Source organism: Carassius gibelio, chromosome A8 (assembly GCF_023724105.1).
Source record: "Carassius gibelio isolate Cgi1373 ecotype wild population from Czech Republic chromosome A8, carGib1.2-hapl.c, whole genome shotgun sequence".
NCBI lineage: Eukaryota > Metazoa > Chordata > Actinopteri > Cypriniformes > Cyprinidae > Carassius > Carassius gibelio.
In genome coordinates, this window is record NC_068378.1 from 10,518,074 (window position 1) to 10,543,446 (window position 25,373).

At 37.4% G+C, this 25,373-nt stretch overlaps 1 protein-coding gene across 1 annotated transcript; it reads right to left on the reverse strand.

The window, feature by feature from the left end:
• Window positions 1–5,260: 5,260 nt before the first annotated feature.
• On the reverse strand, window positions 5,261–23,847 carry LOC128018409 (olfactomedin-like protein 2A). The gene is made up of 8 exons (XM_052603882.1): window positions 23,544–23,847; window positions 12,433–12,696; window positions 10,073–10,180; window positions 9,809–9,988; window positions 9,455–9,719; window positions 7,311–7,559; window positions 7,034–7,219; window positions 5,261–6,756 (listed from the first exon to the last, which is right to left on the reverse strand). Exons 1-8 carry the CDS (start codon window positions 23,610–23,612, stop codon window positions 6,152–6,154), a joined length of 1,926 nt encoding a protein of 641 aa, XP_052459842.1. The 5' UTR covers window positions 23,613–23,847; the 3' UTR covers window positions 5,261–6,151.
• Window positions 23,848–25,373: the final 1,526 nt, after the last annotated feature.

The window sequence follows — 25,373 nt, forward strand, 5'->3', positions numbered from 1 at the left end:
CGAGCAGTTGGGTAACCCTGTCGCTATGTTTTGTTGCATATTTTTGGTCGTTCAAGCAGCATTGCCTATCCTGCCAAATCAATAAAAAGTTTTATTTTTTGTAAGTTTTTTTTTTTTTTGCATCATAAAATTTTATGTGTTTTGTCTTTTGTGTTTCTCCTTTAGTGTGTCATCCCTCAATGTGTCTGGAAGTAATCTGTTCTGCTTGTTTTTGTAGGTTTGTTACTCTTAACAGTACATGGCAAATGTGGAATTTTTCTTTGGAGAGTACCAATTATAGTTATTTGTGAAACCTTCCCTTGTGAAGAATAAGTGTTCTAAATTGTATTGAAATAAAAGGCCACTGAAGTGTACTTAGAGTGGAGTTTTATGACACTTTTTTAACACTTGAGTACACTGTTAAAAAAAGTGCACTTTGTAAAAATGTCAGTTTAAATGATAAACTATAAAGTTTTATTTTAATATCATTTTTTTAAGTAACATTTTGTTGTTCTTTAAACCACTTATATTGATGTGTTTACCAACATACTAGGATATTTTAGTATCCAGCAGTACACTTTAACCCAAGTTATTCTGAAATGACATGTGAAGATGTACTTATGTCCTCCTAAAGTGGGTCAAAAACACTCATAGGTTCAACTAATTGCATTTAACATTCATTTAATCTATAATACCTTTTAATTTAATTAGAATTAACATGCAATCAAGTGTCCGAAAACATGACATTAAATTCACACTAAAGTATATTTTTTTATATTACTTAATCTAAATTTGTAATAAGTGTTTTTAAAAAAGAGTTTGCTAAAGTGTTATTTTTCACCAGAGCTGCCTCGCATTGTTACAAATATCTTATGCCCCCAAAAATCAATAAATAAATTACTATTTTTAACAATGACAATTTCTGACCATCTGACTTCTGTATAAAAATACATATCACCACATACTTACCATTGGAAAAGATTTCTATTGCTTTCTATCATGCCTTAAGTGGAGTAATGCTGCTTTGTGGTAAATGTGCCCCTTGTGGTTCAGCATATAAGATGTATGTCCTTAGCTTCCTGTATGTGACCCTTCTTGTCAGTTCTGTTTCCTCTGTTTGAGACTTTGAACACAGTAGGTTAGCCCTTGTGACCATAGTTTACATCACAGTCTGAAAATGTGGAGCTTTTTCTGTCACAACACGGGCCATTATTCTCTCTCTCGACTCTCTTCCCATGAATGACATTTACTCTAAATGAAGACAAACTACATTAATTCAGCTTCCTGTTGCAGTTGAATCTCTCAGCACTGTGGTTGATGAACATTACACCAAGGCCCACTCAAATACAGTTCACTTTATGAACAATCACGCTTCGAGTCCATGAAGACATCTCTTCTAAAACACCATGCCTTGGGTCAGTTTCTTCTGCAATATTTCTGTTTTTTTTTCAGGCAGTGATACTGTATATGAAAGTGAAGTATGACAGTATTCAAAGATCTGAACATAAATCTCTCATTTGTCATCATTAGTGGGACCTCTGAATTATTCTCATTCTTCAGATTTGACTGAATCGTTTCTAAAGACTGCAGAGTGTTTTTTTTTTTTTTTTTTTACAATGACTTCCTACAGTGACTGCACTGTGTGTGTGTGTGTGTGTGTGTGTAAGTCACGAGGGCTACTTCTTTGCTGATTAGGGCTGTTCATACAGTACCCCTCACATCCTGTTAGCAAAAGCTTGCAATGCACAACGGGACACACTGAATAATTGCCATCTATTTACTAAGAGATCTTTTTAAGCATAGACTTCAGTCAGTGTTGAAGAATCTATTTTGAAATTGTGTCTTGAGTTAGACTAAGTCATCTTTTTGAAAGATAATCAATTAGTACGAACCAATTCACTAGAAAGATTCAGATTTTTTTTGCCAGTTCTCTGAGAAAGAGCAAGAGAGAGGGAGAGAGAGAAAGAGAGTTGTTTCGTACATTACTATAAAGAATCATTTGGAATGAATTCACTAAAATGGTTCATTAGAATGTGTCAGATATTTCTACACTATTTGTGCAGTAGAACCGTCTATAGGATGAACTGATTCACTAGAATGATTCAGACGTTTAACACTAGGCTATATGAGAGAGGACTGTTTAGACAAAACTGATTGATAATAAATGATAATGATTTCACAGTGCCCCAAGAGAAAGAATAGTTTCAGATGATTCGACTGACTGGAATAACTTTTATTTCATAATGAGATGAAGAATCATTTAGGACAAAACGATTAATTAGAATGATTCGGACTTCAGTGAAACAAATGACAGAGATGAATGTTTAGAACAAACCAGTTCATGAAAATCATTATAGGTTTTCTAATACCCTGAGAGTTGTTTAAGATTAATTGACTCACAAGAATTATTTAGATTTTCCAAAGCTACATATAAAAGAAATAATTATTTAGAATTAATCAATTCACTAGAATGATTCTGCCTTTTGCAATGTAATGTAAATGTAAAGTATGAGTCAGTTGTTCCCCAGCACGGCTTTTAATTAACTAATATAACTTGTTGCAGACTTCACATTTTTCTTGTTTTCTATTGGCGGCTTTCTACAGAGGAACCAATTAAATAATTTCTCAGTGTTGTAATAAATCAAATATGTCTTGAATCGCAGCCAGACAATTACAAACTCAATTGCCAAATCAACATGTGGAGGACGTCTGGGTGCTTCTTGCAGTGTTATTGTCATAATGAGTTTCAATCCCCTTGTGGTCAGGCTTCAGATTTTGTTGTGTACTCCTTAAATGCATTCAGAGATCACTGAAATAAAGACTGCTGTGGAACGTAACCTCAATGAGCTCCAATGAAATCAACTAAATCCAGTTATGCCTTCAGTGGAGGACAAAGCCTCTGATGGGCAGGAATGGAAATCCCCTTTTTGAGTGAGCAGTCATGTACAAAATTTAAGAACTTGTTGACCCTTTTGACATTTAGTTCTTGAACCTCTGGGACTAAGTGTTCAATGGCTTCAGAATCTGTTTATTTAGTGTTTTTGAAGGAATAGATGACTCAAAGTCCCGGCGTTGTAATTTGGATTAGGGTGTGTGTTGGAAAGGTTGACTAGATTCTCCAACACTCGACTTGTAGGGAAGCCAAGAGGACCTTTAGGGGGTCTGGGACATTGGAGCTACACAACACTAACCCACTACGGCTCATTTGTCTTCTCAGTTTAATCACATTAATGACATCTTGCACCAAATATGACAACCTGCAGCTTTTATTAGGGTCACGAGTGAGGTCTATGTGTCTTGATGCCCATGTTAACAAAGAAACCCAAGCACATAAAACAAATCCTCATCCCGCTGTGCATTTGAGCTGTAGTCTAACAGATAGATGTGGTTTATTTGTGCATCATTGATGGAGTACTGATGTTGGCTTGGAGTTCTGCTGTGCAAGACTTTGGCTCATGTTTAAGTGTCTTGTGGGTGAATTCAGATGCAAACCCTCCACGCATTAAAGCCAAGCCTCCACCCTGTTCCTCCAACAATGTACTATACCTCTTCATCCACACACCCTATCGTGTCAGTCAATCATCAGCACACCCAGACCTCCCAAAATACAACAATGACCTCATGAAAACACTTTATCTGAGTTTCCTCTTTCCTGCTTTGACAGAATGAATGTGACCTCAAACCTGGAAGACCAGAAATCTGCGTGCCATTTGCGCATAAACACCCACTGATTTGCTTACAGGAAAAAGTGTTATTAATGGATTTGAGCATGTAACTAAATGGTTTCTAGGGTGCTCTAGTTTCTACTGTTTCAGCTTTTCATTGTGGCTAAATTTCTCTATTTTGTGTTCAACATAAGAAAGGAAGTCATATACGTTTGAAATGTGAGGGTGAGTAAATGATGAGAATGATCAGTTATGGGTCAACTATTCTTGGTATGATCAATAGCAACATTGTGAAAAAGAAGTGAACTTAAATGTGAAATATTAGTGCACTTCAAACCTTAAAAAGTATATTCTTAAAAAGCTATGGTGGAAAATGATGTTATATGAAGTAAAAGATCACTTAAAGGGTTACTCCACCCAAATTATATTTTTCTTTCCCTTAATCACTTACCACCATGTCATTCCAAACCTGTAAAAGCTTTGTTCCTCTTTGGAACACAATTTAAGATATTTTGGATGAAAACCAGTAGGCTTGAGACTGTCCCATAGACTGCCAAATAACAGTGTCAAGGTCCAGGAAAGTATGAAAAGCATCGTCAGAATACTCCATCTGCCATCAGTGATTCTACCGTAACATTATGAAACGATGAGAGTACATTTTGTACACAACAAAAACTAAAATAATGACTTTATTCAACAATTCCTCTCCTCTCTTTCTCTCCAAATCAGCGTAACACCATTTTGGCAATGCTGCGCTGATGCATTGTTTGCTTTCAAACCAAAGCGTAAATACACTTAAAAAATGTATCCTTATAGGGTGGCTGATACAGAAGAGCGTACGCCAAAATGAGTCTATGCTGATTTGGAGAGACACAGAGGAGAGGAATTTTTGAATAAAGTCGTTATTTTTGTTTTCTTTGTGTACAAAAAGTATTCTTGTCGCTTCATAATATTACGGTTGAATCATTGATGGCAGATGGACTATTCTGAAGATGCTTGTGACACTTTCCTATACCCTTGACACTGTTATTTATTTATCAGTATATGGTACAGTCTCAAGCCTACCAGTTTTCATCCCAAATATGTTAAATTGTATTCCAAAGACGAACAAAGTTTTTACAGATTTGGAACAACATGGGGGAAAGTGATTAATTACAAAATTTTCATTTTGGGATGGAGTATCTCTTTAAGTGTACACTTTTGACTATGTTTTAAAGTACACTTTGTATTGATGTCAAATTAATAATTTTGCTTTAAAGTATTTGTAAATCAATTAGAAATAAATAATTAGACTACATGTAATTGCATTTATAAAAAATTATCAAGTCCTACTTAAGGGTGAAAAAAAGCACATTCAATATAATTTTAAACTTTAATACATTTTTATTTAATTGCAATTAACATGCAATTCGTTTTTAAAAATACTACATTTAGTTAACACTTAAACATGATGTATTGTTTAAGTTCTATATTAAAGTATATTTCCTTCGACAAGGCCAGAATTGCTAATAATAAAGCATTAAATCGAATCTGATATTTATTTCCCACTTCGTATAATGTGTTTTCAATCATATATTGCTACATTTTAAAAAGGTCAGACATCTGGAGATGGGGAGTTGTATGTCAAGTGACAATGATTTATTGTATCTGAAACATTTATGGTAGCATACTGTATTGAATACCACAAAGTGAAGTACAGAATGTAAAACATTACATTGTGCATTAGCAAATTCATACACAGCAAATGATTTTACAGAAAATGTGAAATTTTACAGATGAATGCAACATATAAAACACTGTAACTCATCCAGGAGTATTCATAAGTAAACATTTATGTTGAATGACTATCATATTAAATATCTTGGCATGATAATTCTGAGGTTTAATAACAGGAATATTGTAACACAACGTATTCCTAGAAATATTTACAATGAGAATGTAATTATTTTACAAAATTAATATCTAAAATAATGAAATTTACATAGCATTCAAAATCCCATTGCCCGAACTTGATAGTTTGTTGCTTTTAAATGATATTACTACACATTTTGCTAATCTTGAATGTAAGAATAAACATAACAGAAAGCTGTGTAAAACATTATGGCTACACTTTTTGTCTGTTCAAGATCCTTAACTGTAGCATTTTTTACGGTAATAAACATTGGGGCCTGATTATTAACTACATGAAAATGGCATGCTTTTTTATTTACTTGTTATTTTTCTGTATTCCTTCAAGATTTAATCATTGGGATCTTTTGATCGGACTGATCTTTTACATTACATGCATCAGAGTTATTTATCTCTGACAATTATAAATACTTCCTGTTTACTTATATTTTGTGTATCTGTCTGTACCGTACTGTTGTTGTTGATTCGACATTCCTTCACTGAGCCTTTATCTTTATCTCAATCACCATACCAATAAAGAGAGCAATGGGCTCCCATAAATGCTGTATTTCACTATGCACCAGGCCAAATTAAAGAAGAAGCCCACTGCTTCAGATTCTTCACTGACCCACAAAGTGAATATTGTAGGTCATCTGATGGCCATTGTCCCAGGCATACAGCACCTTATCTTTGGGATTGTAGTCCACTTGAGTCACAAAGGCATACTCATTAGTGAACGGCAAACGTGGAGCAGCCTCCGTGTTCGTGTGCGTATCGTAGGCATACAGGATCTCACCCTCTTTCTGGTTGTACACGTCAATGGCGTACAGCACGCCGCACACGATGAAGCAGTTTCCATACGAGCTGCGCTTCAGCCCAGTCCTCCATGTTGTCTCCTTCTTCATTGACAGGTCGCTTGGGTCCAGCTTGCTGATGATGATGACTTCGTGTTGCGAGTAGTCGTAATCCAGCGCTGGGTAGATCACCCAGAGACCGCTCTCGTCGACGGCGAAATCGATGTCCGAATGTCCCCGCCATTTCCACGGTGTGGTGTCCTCATACACCGCATCATGAAGCTGAGTCCAAGCTGCCACGAAGCGCATGCGCAAGTCATATTTGATGATGTTTTTGGTGAAGGCTCTGTTGTAATAGAAGGAACCGTTGAAGACCACATGACCGGTTCCTATCCAGTTGTAGGGAAGCTTGAAGAGGTTACTCCAGCGTCCTATCATTGATGAAGATATTCGAAAGATCTTGATTATGATACAATTTGTTATGCTTTATGCATGTATAATTTATGTTAGCTACACAATACAGGCAGTCCATCATGGAGCAATATTCTCAACTACATGAATTGTGTTCCGCATCTTTAATGTTTTATTTATTTCTTTTTCAGTGCCTTTAGAGCCTTAAACTGGATTGTGCATGTTAAGCAAGCAAGAACTAAAAGTGACAGAACTCTTTAGTAAATTTGCCCCTCTTTGTTTTTTGTTTTTTTTTACCTTGTCTGAAATTCTCCAGGTTGCGGAACTCCACCAGGTTATTGCCGTAGTAGTAGTTCGTAACGTAGATCTTGCTGTCTTTGGCCACTGGGTCTTTCATCCAGGCTCCTTCATTTCGTCCGTAACTGTGATGCTTCTCTGGCATCTCCACTGAAGCCAGTGTGCCCTCACAGTCTAAAGATTTACCTATTCAAAGAAATCAGTCGAGATTTCAATATATCTACACACTGGTACCATCATACTTCAAAAATACAGTTTGTGTATGAATAAATCATACCTGCTTTGTGCAAGTGTGTCTTTCCTCCACTGTCCATTGCTTTCTCTGTTGCTGGTGTGAACATGGTTGAATTCATGACAGGCACTTCACTGGTGGTTGCTAGTGTGGTGCTTGTTGTTGTCGTCACAGCAACAAGTGTAGTGGTTGTTATTGGTGGTACAGTCGACATTATTTCAGACTCTTCCAAAACTAGCTTGGAGCCCCTTTTCTCCTCGGTTAGGTGGCCAGTGTGGGTTTTGGCTGTGTTTTCTGAAAGAGCATAAGGAGAAAGCCAGGGAGGGATTGAAAGGCAAATTACAACTCTTGGCTTGAGGTTTTACCGCAAGCATTTCAGATTCCTCACATCAAAAGTATTATTAATGAGATGTTGCACTCGAAGAAGCTTCCTGCATTGTAACCCAGTCTCTGCCTGCAACGCTTGGATTCGACATTCCTTCACTGAGCCCATTTCATCTCATGCCATATACAACAGATCTCCGTAAGACAGTGTCAGCGGAGAGACCCTAATCTGAGCCTCGTCTTCCTGCACTGTGGGAGCGTCTGGAACATTAAACATGTGGACATGAGCACAGGACACAAGTCCATCAGATATTCATACACACTCCATCACTGCTAACTGTCAGTCAAGGACACAGGGCCAGGACTGTAATAGTTTTGGAGGCCTCTGCAATATTGTGATTATTTTCTCTTCCCTGCATGTCAGTGTTTTATATTTGGCCGAGGAAAGCATTGGAAATGATTTCATCCCAGAGGAAAGTTCTTGCTGATGCTGCCGATGAAATAAAGAAATACAGAATAGCATTTCACTAAAATAACTCAAGTTTCTTACTGCCTCTCAAGAGATGCATATATAACCGGAAAGGAAGTTATAGATCTACTTTACTGATTTCAGGTCCAGATTGATGAGAAGAAAAACCCTTTTTCTGAAACCATGGGCCATTCTGGCGTTCACAATTGAGGATTTTAATGAGAAATAAAACATAAGAGGAAAGGGATTGTTGGAGGAATTTTAAAGAGGATATGTCTGAGATGCAGTCTCGCTTACGAGAGGCTTGTGAACAATAAACAATAAAATGCTTCTCTTGACTCTCTGCTCTTCTACCTCCTGTAAAGTTTTATGGTCATGGGATGCACTGGAGCATTCACAGAGCCTTGAGTTACAAAAAAACTACAGGTGCACACAACCTGTCCTCAAAAACTTGACATAAATATCATGGACTATGGTACACATCAATAAATAAATAAATAAATGAAGATATTTTTTGGAGAAAATGTGAGTGGTGATTTCCAAAATTTGCTGCCACAACGATACATATATTTTGAGCTGATTTTAGAACACATATTGTCACGTCTCCTAGCAACAAGGCACGTGTTTGTTGTGAATGGAATGACTTTAAAGTTTGGTAGTGTGTGATCCTCAGTCGTTTACTGTGTGTGATGCCCAGTTTTCCTCTGTGACTGTTTACAAAGTCTGCAAGTTTATGATGCCTGGCATTTTAAAATCTCTTCAGATTTTAAAAGTTGTGTAGTGTAATGTATTCCAACCTTAAGGTGTTTTGGGTGGTTGCTAGGGAGGTTTCTAGGGCCAGTTGCGTAAACTTAGCCTCTGTGTTAAGACGAAGTCTCTAAAGTACGAGTTTGACCAACTGGAAGTCATCAGTCTTATAATTTTTAATTCAGTTTGGACTAATCTACGTTTTTATTCAAATGTATAACAGTAATGACTAATAATTTTTTTTTAATTAATACCCATCTTAAAGAAAAAAGACTAGACTAACTTGTAAGACAGCAGCAAACTCAGGTTGAAACATTGTTGCTTTGCCTTGTTGCTAGGAGACACATGACAAATGAAAACAATATTGGCTCAAAATATCAAACATGTTTGATCTTCTCCGACTGCACAGAATCAACGTTTGTAGCAAAAAAAAAAAATCAGGGTGATTTTCTATCAAATCTGCAAAAGTCATCTTAATGTGTTGAGACTAGTTGCCTCAAGTCTCTATGATGTTCAAGAATATAGAAGTGTTTCACCCATTTTATCACCCACAGTAAAACCAGTTGCTTTTGGATTTGGTAGAGCTACACTGAGGTGGTTTTCAGAAAGCATTAATTGAACACAGATGTGATGTTCACGGTCGCTGTACCTCTCTCTCCTCTCCCTGCTGAATGTGACTCAGAGTTGTCTGTCTTGGAGGCTTTGTAGTATGTGATCCCCCTGATGACTCCCGTCTGGTGCACTAAAGTCTTGGTTTTGCTGGTGGGATCTGGCTTCACAGGTTTTGATGCTTTGGCAGAAGCCTCTTTCTTGGGCTTGACGGGTTTCTCTTTAGGCTGTTTGGGTGGAGGTTTGACAGCTGGGGGTTTCTTGTTGGGTGGTTTTATATCCTTGGACTTTTTACTCTCTGTGCCCTGGAATCATAACGTTTAAAATTACAAAGCTGCTCTTGTGCATTTATGTGTGTGTGTGTCAAAGTGTTGGAGAAATAGAATAGTGTTACCTGTGCTTTACTGTCAGAGGCTGCGTCTTTCTGCAAAAGCTGTAGTCCCAGGCTGGAGATCTCTTTCTTGATGCTCACCATGATGTCAGAGTAGTTCTCGTAGCGCTTTAGCTGATTGGACAGATTTACTACGCTGTCCCTTACAAAGTCATTCTCTCTGGTAAGGTTTGTCTTTATAGTCTGTGAAGAGATTTCCAGAATAGTGTCATACTTCTGTCAGTTAACTGATGTTTCACATTCAAGTCTGATCAGTTGGATGGTTACCTCTTCTAATGTGTTCATCTGAGCCACAACCTTGTTCATATAGGCATGGACCTTCATCAGATCCATGCTGTACAACGTCCCTTCCAGCAGATCCACCATGGAATGGAGCTGAACACAAACACAGAATAATTAAGAGTGATTCTTTGAGCCAATATGATATTTGAAATGAAAACACACTGTGCATTTAAACTTCAAGTAATATTAACTGGGATGGCTTGGATATTGCAACCAAGCTTTGGAAAAATGGATTGGACTTTCTTCTTCCTATCAGTCTGTATATGATATAAGATGAACACTATATATTCTGAATCAACAATGAACTGACTTTGTCTGAAGAAAAATGACTGTTTACTATTGTCCCCCTCCATTATCGACACACTACTGTCCTGTGTAACGCTGTAAAGCTGCTTTGGCATGATCTGTATTGTATAAAGCACTATATACTGTATATATTGTGCATCTGGATAAGGATTCACAGCACTTCACTTTTTCCACATTGTGCCATGACACAGGTGCATCATTTTTCTATTGATCATCCTTGAGATGTTTCTACAACTTGATCAACCTCCAAGACACGATTGTATTGAGGCACAGATCTGGGGAAGGGTACAGAAAAGTTTCTGCAGCAGTGAAAGTTCCAAAGAGCACAGTGGCCTCCATCATCCGTGAATGAAAGAAGTTTGGAAGCACCATGACTCTTCCTAGAGCCCGGGCCGAGCAATCAGGGGAGAAGGGTCTTAGTCAGGGAGGCGACTAAGAACCCGATGGTCACTCTGACAGAGCTCCAGCATTCCTCTGTGGGGAGAAGAGAACCTTCCAGAAGAACAACCATGTCTTCAGCACTCCACCAATCAGGCCTGTATGGTAGAGTGGCCAGACGGAAGCCATTCCACAGTAAAGACACCCAAAGGACTCTCCATGAGAAACAAAATACTCTTTGGCCTGAATGGCAAGCGTCTTGTCTGGAGGAAACCAGACACCGCTCATCACCTGGCCAATACCATCACTACAGTGAAGCATGGTGGTGACAGCATCATGCTGTGGGAATGTTTTTCAGCAGCAGGAACTGGGAGACAATGAATGCAGCAATGTACAGAGACATCCTACAGAGAAAACCTGTTCCAGAGCGCTCTGGAGTGGACCTTCGGCTTGGGCAAAGGGTCGTTGTCCATTTGGAAGATAAATCTAAGCACACAGCAAAGATAACATAGGAGTGGCTATGGGTGACAACTCTGTGAATGTCCAGTGGCCAGGGCCCAGACTAGAACCCAATTGAACATCTCTGGAGCATATATATATATATATATATATATATATATATATATATATATATATATATAAATATATATATAAATTAGCGAAGATGATCTCACCTTGTCATTATGGGGTATTGTTTGTAGAATAATGGAAAATGTAATGGAAAATAATGTTTTTAATCCATTTCGGAATAAGGCTGCAATATAACAAAATGTAAGGGAAAAAGTGAAGCGCTGTGATTACTTTCCAGATGATTATATAAAGGTGACTTGACTTGACTATTCTTTGATATCAAAATCTGCCATGTGTATGTTTCTGCTTATGCTCTGTGGACAGCGTCTGCTGCATGCTGCTGATTACCACAGAAAACAAGTTTGACTCTCTTCATTTTGGAAAAATAAACAACAACAAAACAAATTGTGTTCGTGTTTTTTTGTTGGTTTTTAGCTTCTTAGGGGCAAATTATTTTCTTTTGTAATCGACAGCATCTGTGGCATGATTTCTATTAAGAGAAAATCATGTTGACTTCCAGTAGAAAGGTTATCTTGTGCCAATGCTTCTTTTAATAAACACTGTACAAATTCAGGCCTGGATATGTTAAAAATGCCAAATTAAGGCCTGGATATCTTAAAAACATCAAGGTACAGTCTGTACATCTTTGAAAATGCCAATTTAAGATGGGGACATCTTTAAAAATGTTACAATTAAGCATGGACATCTTAAAAAATGTCAAAGTATGACCTGGGCATTTTATAAAACATGCTAAAGCAAGGGCTGAGCATTTAAAAAAATGTTAAAGGCCTCAACATCTTTAAAAAAAATCCTAATGAACTCCTTAACATAAAAAAAGGCCTAAATATCTAAATATATAAATAGGAAAATTTTTTAACAGTAAGGCCTGAACAATAATCATTTATGCGTTTACGTATGTCAGATATAGAATTATCTGTTTTGCCTCTCCATTTTAATGCTTTAAAAAAAAAAATAGGACCTCAGTTGTTATTGTATTGGTGGAAAGTGCCACTTAGCAGGAGAATTCTTTTAAAGGAAAGCTTTTCTCCAAAGTCCAAAGATCTTGACCCGAGGAAAACGTCAGTTTTTACCTTGAGTAGTTCTGGGGCTTGTTTCCTGAGTTTTTCTGTTCTCCATTCGTTCTCACATGGGTTGAGTGAGGAGGGAGGAGCCGTGCAGGAACATTTACAGTCGGAGCCTGAGCTGACCGTCTCCACAGTGTAGAAATCATCCACTCGCAAGCTTCCGTCACGGAGCCTGGTGCAAGCCTCAATGCTCAGCGGCCGCATCACACACTTACAGCGGCAGTCTGAGCCCTCAGATACCATCCTGACCGGCTCTGGCTCGCCAAAAATCTGACAGAGACAGAGAATGGAAGGTCAAAAGAATATGCAAGAAAAAATATGCCACAAGTTCCGTCGCTACTAATAGAGTTCAGTTTAACATGCGACCATAGTTATCACCAAAGCTGACAATGCTTTTGGGAAATGCAATCCTTCACATGAAGATAAAACTAAATCCTTCAAGTGCTAGGGGAATTACATGTTGTGCAATTGAGAACAAAACAAGTGTTTAACCCTTTCATGCCCCTCTTAAATAATCAGTTTAAAGCCTTTCTGCACTTTACTATATGACCATACAAAAAGCTGCTAATTTACATTGAAAAACTTAATAGACTTTGCCTTTGCCTCGGCTTGAGCCCTGATGCTCTGGAAGTGATCAGTCGTTACAATCTGGCCTGGGAGGAACCCATGCAGTGAAACTTTACCAGGCCCTATAATGTTTGTGCACAATTTGAACTCCCTACAATACCCTGACACACACATACATTTACTTGATGGATCTGTTCCATTTAAAATCAGTTTCAAAACTTATCTTCCAAGTCACAGACACAAAGATCTATCAAGTATCTGTATTTTATGAATCAAGACCACTACCTTTGGAGAAGACACAGAAAAAGACTCTTTTTCTCTTTCTCATGCATGCATCTGTTGTCAGTTAGCGCTAGCTTTTACCATGGCACTGGCTTTGAAGACAGCCCGGGGCTTGAGATTCCCATAAATTCAGCCCAGCGCTGGGACCTGAGTGGATCTGCACCTTCTCCCATAAACAACTTGTTTTTAAAACACAGCCCGCAGCACCTCACAGTTTGACAGAACATCTCTTATTTCTCAATAACAACCTTGCATGACATCAAGTGAGTTACATGTGAATATCATTTACAGAATATGTACTCGCGCCATAAAGGAATAATTGGACTGATATGAGGCTTCATAAAAGCCAGGTGTTGTTGAATATGGAGGTTGTCCGTATATGGTGCCCTGCTTTCGAAGAGGTCAACCACATGTTCTTCAAAAAGCTGCCCCCCTAATACCTACCTGATGCTGACAACTCTAATGATCAATTGAGCTTCACGAACAGTAGCAGTAAAAGTGAAAAAGACAACGTGCAGCCATGGGGGCAGAACCCACAGAATAGACAAATGCACAATGACGGCATACGATTGAGAAAAAAGTAGTAAATTATTCACAGATGTGCTGCCTTTTTTTTATTGGACTGCCAAAACAACTTGCCGCTGTTGAGTATGTACTGAAGACAGGAGCATAACAACGATCTGAAAAGTTACAAAACCTTATTAGCTTGGCTTGTGAATATGAATTAGCCGCCACAATGCTACTCTATAGACTGGCAGAAGCAGTGCTTTGTCTTAAAGGCACAGTCCACTCAAATATGAATAATTCTGTCATTATTTACTCACACTCATGTTGTTGTGAAACTGCATGACTTTCTTTCTTCTCTGGAACAAAAAAAAAAAAATTGATATTCCCAATGTTTCCTCTGTTTTTGAAAGTCAGTGGGGTCCTAAATTGGTTTGGAATTACATGGATTGACAGATTTATCATTTTTTGGGTGAACTATCCCTTTAAGACCACTACAGAATGGCTGTAGTGCATCAGTTTTACTTTTCTTTCTAGTTGGCATAAATATATGCAGACAATATGACCTTGCATAAAGGTTGAAACACTATGACCTACTGTATTTGATTGACATCTGGCTCCGCCTCCATCTAACAGTTGCCCTTTTGCTCTCTAACTGTTTGCTCAAAGAGCTCAGGCGTGTCATCTATCTGTACTGAGATTAAGAGGTCTCAATAAATCCCCCGTCATGGTATACATGTGGAACTGCTTATAGGCAGGGAAATATTTCACCATTCCATAAATTCTTCATCATAAGATCCGCTCCCTTTTTAGAGACATCCATTTGTCTGATCTAGCAACTGCCACGTAGTCGGGTACAGCGGAGCTAAAGGCTCACCAGTATAAAAGGACCTTTCGGGTTTTTTCCACTCTCAAAACACTAAATAACAAATAAAGACACCACAGTCCTTTCCTAAACACCTGTTTGTTGTTAAGTGCTGCAAGATTGTCCTGAACCATGAGGCCATCATGTGCAAAGGTTGCTAATGAGTTCATTTGATTTATTTCATTTTTTAAGTTATCTTATCAGAATCCCCAATGATTAAATATGTATTTTGCTAGTAATTGTCATACAAATGAAAATATATTTGGTCTAAAACACCCTTGTTAAAGGGACTCATCAAAAAAAATTCAGTAGAACCTAAACACTAAAACACCACCAAAAACACTTAAAGGAGCAAATGGAATTTTACAGAATACCCATTTGAAAGAGCTAGTAAATAAAAAGGTGGTACACCATTTACAAGGTGTTCGTGCAAAGAGATATTTTTAATAAAAGTTAAGACTCGTCCACACCCTCCTATGAAATGCCTCATTTAAACACGCCCTCACATGTCTACGTCATGATGTGGGAAGGTTTGCATAAAGCCACCCAAATGTTCACGGGAAGAAAGGCGGAACATCATTGTTGCTGCCACCGCCGCCACCATGTGGTGGAGACACTGTGTTTTGTGGCACAAGTAGAAATAATTTGTGTGGCCTTCCAAAAGAGGACTTAACTAGACAACAGTTCATCCCAAATATTCAGATGTATGCAGTGCATTTTATGGAGGACTGTTTCCTGATCCTGGGAGTAGACTACAATGCCAGCTGTTCTGATTCTAAGTGTGTAGTAAGTTTTAATATTTAAAGAATTTGCCACTGATGATTCAAACGTGAATTTTGAGCAGTGTAGAGTAACGCTTGTTTCTCCGATCATAAATGCAGACATGGTTTTATGTTCACGTGGCGCAATATGCAATGCAACGTGTAAAACAGACAGTATAAGGGGCCGTTCACATATCGCGTCTTTTGCGCACGCAAGTTCGTTATTTCCAATGTAGGCGCGCGGCATGCGCACTCATAATGGAAGCGACGCAGTCGCGACGTGCACGCGGTGCAACGTGCCCATTTTTTCCAGGCAGTCCGCACCGCATCGAGTTAAAAACATCTCAACTTTTCAGAGAGCCGCAAGCGCACCGCGGGTCATGTGACAAGAACTAACCAATCAGCTTCATCCTTTCCCGTAACAACGTTGAAAACTCAGCCAAGATGAAGGAACAGCTGATCATAGTTGTATATGGATTGCCATTTTGAAATAAATTTAGTAGCAGAGCTACTGCGAGAGATTTTTAGTTGCGCAAATCCATATATCCTTTGCTGAAATGTCCGCGTCTTCATGGAGAGAGCACGTCATGGTTGCTTAGCAAAGGCAGACGCCTCAGGGGCGTAACTGCCCGAGCGCTTTGGAAAAGAAAGAAAAAGTGGCGCACCTAGCGTTTTCCATGCGTTTTTAGGCGCAATATGTGAATGGCCCCTAAGTCATTATAATCAAAATTATGTCCCCACTGGATGCAACAAATGCCACATTTATAATGGGTTTTTAAGTTTTTATTGTCTCGTCGATCCGGCTGGACACGGCATCACAGTATGTTAAGGGGCGTAACATTTCTGTCAGATGCTTGAGGTACTCGGCCAATCACAATGCACTAATAGCTGGCCAATCAGAGCCCACCTCGCTTTTCAGAACGATGAGCTTTGTAAAAATCTATGCATATCAGAAAGGTGGGGCATAGAGGAGAAACAATAAATTACAGTATGTGGAAAATAATGTTTTTTTTTTCTAACCTTAAACTGCATAAACACATTTCATTCTACCAAATACACAACGTAATATAATTTTTAACAACATCATATGACCCCTTCAAAAATCAAATACCATTTTATAATCAATAAAAATCTATTTCATACTATTTCTTTTAACACAAATTGAGAAAATATATTTTAAATCAGCACTTTGAGACCAGGAATCCTAAGAATTTCCTAATTTAACACATTTTCCTATTGATCTATAAAACAATCCGTAAAAATAGGATACAATTCACTGTATTAGAATGAAGGAATTTTCAGGTATTTACCTGTAGTTTGCACTGAATGTTTTAGAGTCAATGGAAAAGTCTGTATAATTAATGGATAAAGTCCTGACAGAAAACTACGACTACATTTGTTTCCTTTTTTTTTTTTTTTTTTGTATCATGTCACTATAGTATAGCACTAAAAATATGAGAAGGATCAAAACTCTCAATAACAGGGCTTAAAGTCCAAGTCCTTCTGCAGACTTTAATCATGTAGTTCAATGACAAGCACACAATACTGCACACAGGATGCCACACAAAAACTGAGCAGCTGTCAGCTTGAAGAGGAAGGATTTAATAAAGCTTTGCTATTCTTCTGTGTAAGCTCAGTCTGATAGGGGACATTTAAAATGATTTATTCTGACAGGAATTTGCCCAACTTCTCAAGAACACATTTCATCATCTGTTGAAATTACCCCAGAATGGCTTCCATTGTTCAAGTTTGAGTTAATTAGGTGAAAAGTCCTGTAACACTTGTGTCTAAGACATAGGGGGCTTTGACAATAAGAGCCCTTGTTAACCAGAATGAAAGAATGTGTTATGGACATTTTGCTGTGTGTGCATCAGGCATCAAGGCATGCTCAGTTCTTTGCATGCTCTCTATAAACTATCTAATATAATCTAAGCTATAGCTTCCCAAATACTCTCTATATCATGCACAGATGCATTATATATATATCTTCCCATTCAGTGAGGGGAAGTTTTTATAAAGGTTTGATTTCAATCCAAAATGCACCTAAAAAATAACTGGGCTGCATTAAAAATTAAAGTTGTATCATATACATATATGATTACATATAATTAACTAAATGTATAGCTTTCCAACAGTTGCAGGTCAATCAAACAAACCCATTTGTTATCTAAACCTGCTACACTGGCATTTGGTCTAACTGTAGCAGTGCACCTCACAACTGACCAAACAGGGAATAGGCTGCCATCCTGAGATAAGAGAGTTGTTTTTCCAAAAATACTTGGCAGGAGCAGTTGTCAACATTGGCCGCTTTCCTGAAAAGCCTCTTAGCCCAATAACCTCAAGCCTGGTGAAGCAGTTCAGGTTATGATTCTGATCTCTCCTTCAATGAAGTGTTCTCCGTGGCCGGCTCATCTTCTTCCTTTAATCTAAGGCTTTGAAACAACACTAAAGCAAGTTTATGGCTAGAATTCAAGATGATCCCACACTAAAAGAAACATGTGGAACTGTCTAGAGCATTCTGAAATTACAAAGGTCTCTTTGATGTGCACCAGGGTCACGGCTCATATCAAGTGTGCCTTGATTATTCGGCTAAAAAAAAAATAAAAAAATTAAAAAAAAATAGATAATTCAAAGGTCAATTTAAGGTCTGTCTATCTCTCGGTAATAAAACAGCAATTTTGTGTAATACTATTGCAATTTAAAACAACTGTTTACTATTTGAATAGTTTATAAAACCAATAATTCCTGTGATGCAAACACATTTTCAGATCTTTATATGCGGATTTGCTGCTCAAGTTTTTTTACTCTATTTTTTTATTATCAATGTTCATAACTGTTTTCAAGAAAAAAAAAGTCAACACAATCAAATCAAGTCAAGCTAACAATTTATATTCGTAGTGGACTGGTAAAGTCTGGGTGTCATTCAGAAAAGTCTGATAACTCTGATTATAATCGCATACAAATAATAAATCAATGGAGTAATGTATCCTGACAAAACATATCAGTGGACAAGAATTGTATCAAATAGGGGTGGGCGATATCTCGATATTTAAAATATATCGAGATATTTTTTAAACACGATAAGGATTTTGACATATCGTATATATCGATATATTGTTTATATTCTGATTCCGCCACTTTGCTTGTTTGCCTTCCCTGTGCTGTGCTCGCCCCCGCCTCCTTGCTTTTGCCCCCTCTCACCTCGCGTGTAGAGAACTAGTCAAAAAAAAAAAAAAGACAACTGGCTCCATTATATGGAGATACTTCAGTTTTAAGGCGTAGGGCGAACGGCAGGCAGATGTCTACTGTAGGGCCCAATGAAACGCGGACGGAATCGCGGAATCCAGTCATAAAAATGGAATTTACAGTTTAACGCGGAATGTCACGGAATTGGTCAAATTTTAAATGAATTAATCAAAAGTCGGTCATGCACTTACATCAAATCGCGAAATGGACTAATATCTGCAAATATTAACCCGGAAAAGTCTATTTAAATATGAATCCTGCATGTTCTGCGTGTCTGTGTCAACGAATGGAGCAGAAGCGCGTCTTCATTCATTAAACACGGAAGCTCGCATAACGCTCGCGCTGATTTCATTGTCTTTCCTCTCTCTAAATAAAGACGTGAACACATGAGGAACATCTCCAGAACTGCACTGAGAGTCACTTCATGAGCATCTGACCGTTTGATTTGAGTAAGACTAGCTCATATCACATCATAGACTGTGGTATCACATACACAGAACTGTAAAGGTAAACCCGTCAAAATAAAAGTATTTGACAGAAATCTATTACTATTGTACAGCAGAATGTAGATAGCCCACTACTACTACTATTAAAATGAAACGAACATAATTTTATAAGGAATAATCACACAACATTTCTCCCATGTTTTATTTTTAATAGTAAATCCCCTTTAAATAATTAAAAGATAAATTAAATGAATGTTTTATGCCTTCATTTGATAATCAGTAAAATGTAAATACACAGAATTTCTGAAGGGAAAAAAACATTTCACATAAGGCTATTTTAAGAATTGTTTTTAACTAATTAAGTTGTTTTTATGCATTTATGCACACAGAATTAGGTAACAATAAAACATATGGTGAAGAAAAAAATAAAATGTTTCATAGGCCCCTTAACATGTAATATTTGCCATATTTGTTTTTGCAGTAGTTTTTTGGGGGTTATTTTTCCTGTAAAGATATCGAGATATATATCGTATATCGAGATATAGCAAAATATATCGAGATATATTTTTTGCTCCATATCGCCCAGCCCTAGTATCAAACCAACTGCAGTTATCACAGCACTGAAGACAGTTTCTCATTAAGACTGAGACACAATAATGGATCTAGATCTGAAGACACAGCAAGACTCTCCATCACTCCGATCCAGCAGGGAACACACAGACAGACACATGCCATTAGGACAGATGTGTCAATTAGCCCCAAACTTGCTTAGAGAGCACATGTGGATTTTGGGGACACACAGCTACATTCCAGCTGAGACTGTTTATGTGTCTCCGCTCTCTCTAAGCCTCAATCACTTCATGCTCTCAGTCTCAGCAGCCAAGAGATGCGAGACGTTCTGGCCGAGGAAGCCAAACAGATGGTTCACGCTCAACAGAGTCAGACAATTTCATTAACTGCTATCTGATTATAAACCAAGCTTTCTTAACCTTTGCATGTTTGTATTCCTTTGTGAAGGTACACACTATGGCATACTTTTAAACAGAATATGGAAAAACACTAAAAATGTAATCTAATGAATCTAATGTTTTCAGACACTTTTATGTCCATTCCGATAAAATTAAAATGTATTATTGTTTAAATTTATATTAAATGCTATTAGTTATACACTTAAGCGGTACATCTTTATGTGTGATTTCATCATTTATGTCAATAACTGTCTTTGAAATAAGATTGTATTGTGTACTGCCGGATGTACTGATAAGCATTTATGGCAAACTTAAATATACTTTAATGTCATTTGTAGTACACATTCAATAAAATGAAATGCACTTCTTTTACACAATGGTTTATCTGCCACTCTCCTCATTTCAAGACACCAAAACATAATTTTAGGGTGATTAATGCATATTTACAGAGACTTCACCACCGATCTGGGATTTTTGTAGACATGATGCAAAACTCTTTTTTTATTTTTTTTTTTATTTAATGAGAGCAACAGCAATATACTATAAACCACCAATGTTTAATAATGAGTTACATGTATAACTAATAGTTCAGCAGAACCAGCTGTTTCTCTGCCCTCTGTATGGTATGAACATGAATTTGGGCACTGGAAAGGATTTTATCCACAAGTCGTTGGGACACTGATGACTTGGTTTCCAAAACGATTGCGTGCTTCCTCATTAAAACTATTATTTATCATCAACAATCCTGTATAACACAGGAGGACACATGATTTGTTTTGAGTTGCATGACTTGTTTTGTTTATCATGCATCTGAGTATGATGATCATTAGTTTTTACACTGCATTGTGGGAATTTTTATGGAGTGAGCTGATTGTTTCAGAAAACTGGAACGACCTAGAAATGTCTGACTCCCTGGACAGTGCACTGACTAACTAGTGAGCTGATTGAGACACACCCAGAGTTCATAAATCTAACTGAATGCTGTTTACAGTTACCAGAGGACTTGCCACATTTAGATATATAAATTATATATATATATATATGATAATTTGTTGATTTAATAGAGAGTGCAGAAAGCACTTGAAAATGAATGCCGAGAAACCAACTGTTTAACACAAAGCTGCTGCAAATAGCCCATGTTCATGCTGGCAAATAAACACTTACCAAACATCATCTGTTGTGGTAGGCCATGAGTTATAATTGTGCACAGTAGCTGCCAGCAGAAGGGCCAGTAAAAGTCCAGATTTTACTCACCACACAACCATAGCATTTCCTGTTCATTCGCTGAACACACTAAGGTCAAAGAGCAAGTCTTATATAAGGCTGGATATAAAAGAAGACTGGCATTGTTGCAGCGTTCCGAGGTTCACTGTCTGGTCTGGATAAAAATATGACAGCCCTTCAGTTATTATGGCCATCATTACCATGACGGCTCAGTAAAAGATGTGACACATTAAATGGGACCCAGATGTTCCCGGTTACCCCTAGTTTAAATCTTGTGGTAGAAGTGTTACGACGGTTTCATAAACAGGAACTGCCTAGTCTTTGATTGGCATTGGTTGAGGTAATGTCCCATGAAACTACTACCAATAGAGTTTGATATTAACAAAACAAAGCGGCTAACCTTTCCATGCCTCTGTTCTCTTTTAGCATCAACCCTATAATTCTCCATCCCTCCATCCTTGATTCTCTGCTCTTCTTATGATCTCTCATGGGTAACTCTGGGATTGTTTATGAACCCTCTGAATTAAACTGACCTGCCTGATATCCTTTCCGAGCCCTATTCTCATTTTCGGCATGTTTTGCTAATAATAGTATACTATTTTTATATATTTTATTACTTTTTAAATATTATATATATTTTTTATGAACTCCGCTTTTTAGGTTTCACAAAATGTTCAGTTAAGTACCCCACATGAGTAACAGGTTTTTGTTATTTCAGCCCTTCCTATGCTGTTTTAACCTCCTCAACTCTTCACACATTTAACCAACAACAAGGAGGTTTAAAAAAAATTCACAACATACAATTAGTTAGGGTTACTGAGTGGGTGACTATCATTTACAATGAGTCAAGACCTCTCACACCTCTCTTTCTCTCTCTCACACACACACACACTCACACCCAGTCATAAGAGGGTAGGGCATGTTTCTGTGGGACCAACAGGGCTGCTCTTAAGTCCTTCAGCTGTGTAAGCAGACATATATTGTTTTTAACCCCAGCAGAATTCGACTCCAATTACCATACTAGGCATCTAGCCCAAAACACACTCACACACCCTCAGTTTTGAAACAAATGCTATGGTTTCTGAGGAAATGTTGGTTCATGTCTGTTCAGAAACTTTATTGAAGGACATCTGTCTCTGGTTGAATCAGCTGTGCTGTTAACACGCCTGTTTGATATACTCACTCACCTGAGTCATCTTTACTATTCAGTAATGTTTTACAATGTATTGTGCATGTACACTATTAATTAAAACATGCTGCTTAGCACTGTAGCAAGTTCTCACAGTGTTAGCCCAAAAAAGCTGGACTGGAATTACAGAAAGGTCAGGGGTCTAAAGATGCCAATTAAATTATATTGCCATGCCATCTCAAGGATTAATGATTGGAATGTACTGGCAGCGCCAGGAATCATTTAGGCCAGGGCATATGTGCCAAAATATGTTGCCTACCGCTCTGGGAGCTGAGGTTGTGTGAGAAAGCTGATTTGTTAAGTGTTGTTTGACTTATTCTGAGTGATCTGACTGTGAAAATGAGTGTGAAAACCCCCATTCTCCCATATGGGCTTTTCTCTCCAGTTGCACCCCTATCATACTCTGATCTGGAACACCTTGAACATGAACAAATCGAGTGATGCAAATCCCAGTGCTGTTGGACTAAATATCAGCACTTTTGGAAAGGCATTAGGCCATTTAAATTAAAGTCCAGAATTAACTTTTGTATTGCCACTATATATATATATATATATATATATATATATATATATATATATATATACAGTGTCTCCCATCAGTTTAATGCGTTGCTCAAATAAACACCACAGGTTTATAATGGGTTTCCCTGTTCCCAGCTCCTTCCATTTGACCTCGTGAAATTTCACATTTCATTAACGCTGATTACAGGATGAATCGTTTCACAATCCCCAGATGAATTTTTAGAAAATTTCAAAATCCCACGATTTCTGCCAATACAGACACTCCCATCCATTGCGATTACTAGATCAAGAAAATATTGTATGATCTTAATAATCTGGCTGGAGATTTGAAGTCTTCAACTCATTAAACACCATGCGCAACAAACAAATGGAGTTCCTATGCTAAAGACAAATTAATATAGTTATCAGATGAGAAATGCACTTGATTGCACGAGATTGAACCAATGCAAATTAAATCTTACGCAAAACCGCGTTTAGCATTCCAAGCTGTGCGTAAAATGTAAGCGGTGTTCAAAATAAAAGGAAATATGAAACACATCTTACCTTGCTCATAGCCCTTGCATCTCTGGCCAAAAACAGCACATAACTTAATATACTTGCGCAGATCCACATGTTTCATTAACTAACTCAAGTCCTTTTTTGCACAGCTGCCTTCTTAAGATGTGATTTGGCGTCTCTGAAGCACCTGTATCCTTAGCCTGGAATTATGCGTCTAGATCCACTAGCACACAGGTTTATGGCTCCATGATTACAGGTCGGTGCCATGCAGAGTTGTGTATGTTGTGACACGCAGATCGAGTTTTGCTCCGCGCAGTTCCGTGATAAACGCGCGCGCACACCCACCCACCATCACCATCTCCGACACTTTGTGCCAGCGCGAGGCGGGGAATCGCTGACTGTACGGGTGCTACAAGGAGAGTTTGTTTTGTGCGTCTATGTAACTTTCCAACAACATCAAAAAGGGACAGCTGACCAATAATTATATTTAAATAATAAAAAAAATGCATCGTGGTTAATATTAATAATACAACAGATGTTTCTTTGTTCATGTTATTCCTTTTAATAATAATCGTATCGGTATTATTAATGTTGGAAATATTAGTGTATAAAATACTAACAATATGGTTTATATTTTCAGTGACAAATAATGGGCAACCTCAAGCAACCTTCAAGAGAAGTATTCGCTGTTGATTAGCGCCCTCTGTCAGTATAGGCTATTCAATAAATTTTTTTTAGTCTTTATGTCTTAAATGACATGTATTTTGTTAGTAATTAATTATTGATTTTGGACTCTTTTTTTCTTTTAAAGTATATGAACGCTTTTTACAAAAAGAGATCAGACACAACGGGGTGTAAGGAAGAACACTTTGTCTCTACAAACTGCACTCTGGAGACATAACATCTCTGGAGACCAATGTTAAGATACAGAGACTGGGTTTGAGATAATTATAGATTACATGTCATGTGAAACTTTTAGCATTACCATACTACGTGATACTCCAAACACACATGCAGAAATTTTAATTTCTTTGTATAAAATTAGTCAGAATCCTATTGTTTATAACCAGGTTCTGAGTCCCGGCCTCTTAGAGCCCATTGTAGTTTCTAAAGTGGCTTACAATTGTCTTTTTGTTCATCCAGGTGATGGTTATGCTTCCTGCTTTTGTGCATTATGTGCACTCTACTTTATATGAGTTATTTATAAAGATCTGTTTTGCATGTTAAAAATAAATTCCTTGATATTTAAAATCTCAGTCTTCATTGTCCCTGAACAGTTGCTTTGGTCTTCGTCTAACACCCACTTGCTCCATCTGCTGCTGAGCCAAATAACAGCAGATGCTCCACGGATGTGCAATGTTGGCTATTCTGCGAATTTTACTAATTGTAAAGCAAACCGGAGGAAATTTGTCTGTCGTAATATTATAGGTGGTATTTTTAGACACACTGAATATGGTCTGGAAGGTGAATATTATTTCACAGGAAGAAAAGGTAATAATCATAATAATAATAATAAAACTATTCATAAAAACATATTATATGTTTTAGTAAATGATTTATTACTGTTATTTTTCTATAATTACATTTATTTATTTCCTTTTAATTTCTGCAGCTTTGGTCCTCCACATCTATTAATAATTATTAATAGGAAAAACTCAAAATATTCACTTTCATAATAATAATAAATTAAAAATGTACATTAATAACAAATGCATAAATGTCATTCGAATAAATAAAATGTTAATAAATAGAATAAAAAATAAAATCAAAACTAATAAATAAGGTGTGAGCATACACCCATACCGAACAACTCTATGATATATTCATAAAAATAGCTATATATATATATATATATATATATATATATATATATAT

Coding starts and splice junctions, on each gene's coding strand:
- LOC128018409 (XM_052603882.1), bottom strand. CDS start 23,612: ATGTGGATCTGCGCAAGTATATTAAGTTATGTGCTGTTTTTGGCCAGA. Junction 12,697..23,543: donor ATGCAAGGGCTATGAGCAAG/GTAAGATGTGTT, acceptor TGTCTCTGTCAG/ATTTTTGGCGAGCCAGAGCC. Junction 9,720..9,808: donor CCTCTGACAGTAAAGCACAG/GTAACACTATTC, acceptor TTATGATTCCAG/GGCACAGAGAGTAAAAAGTC.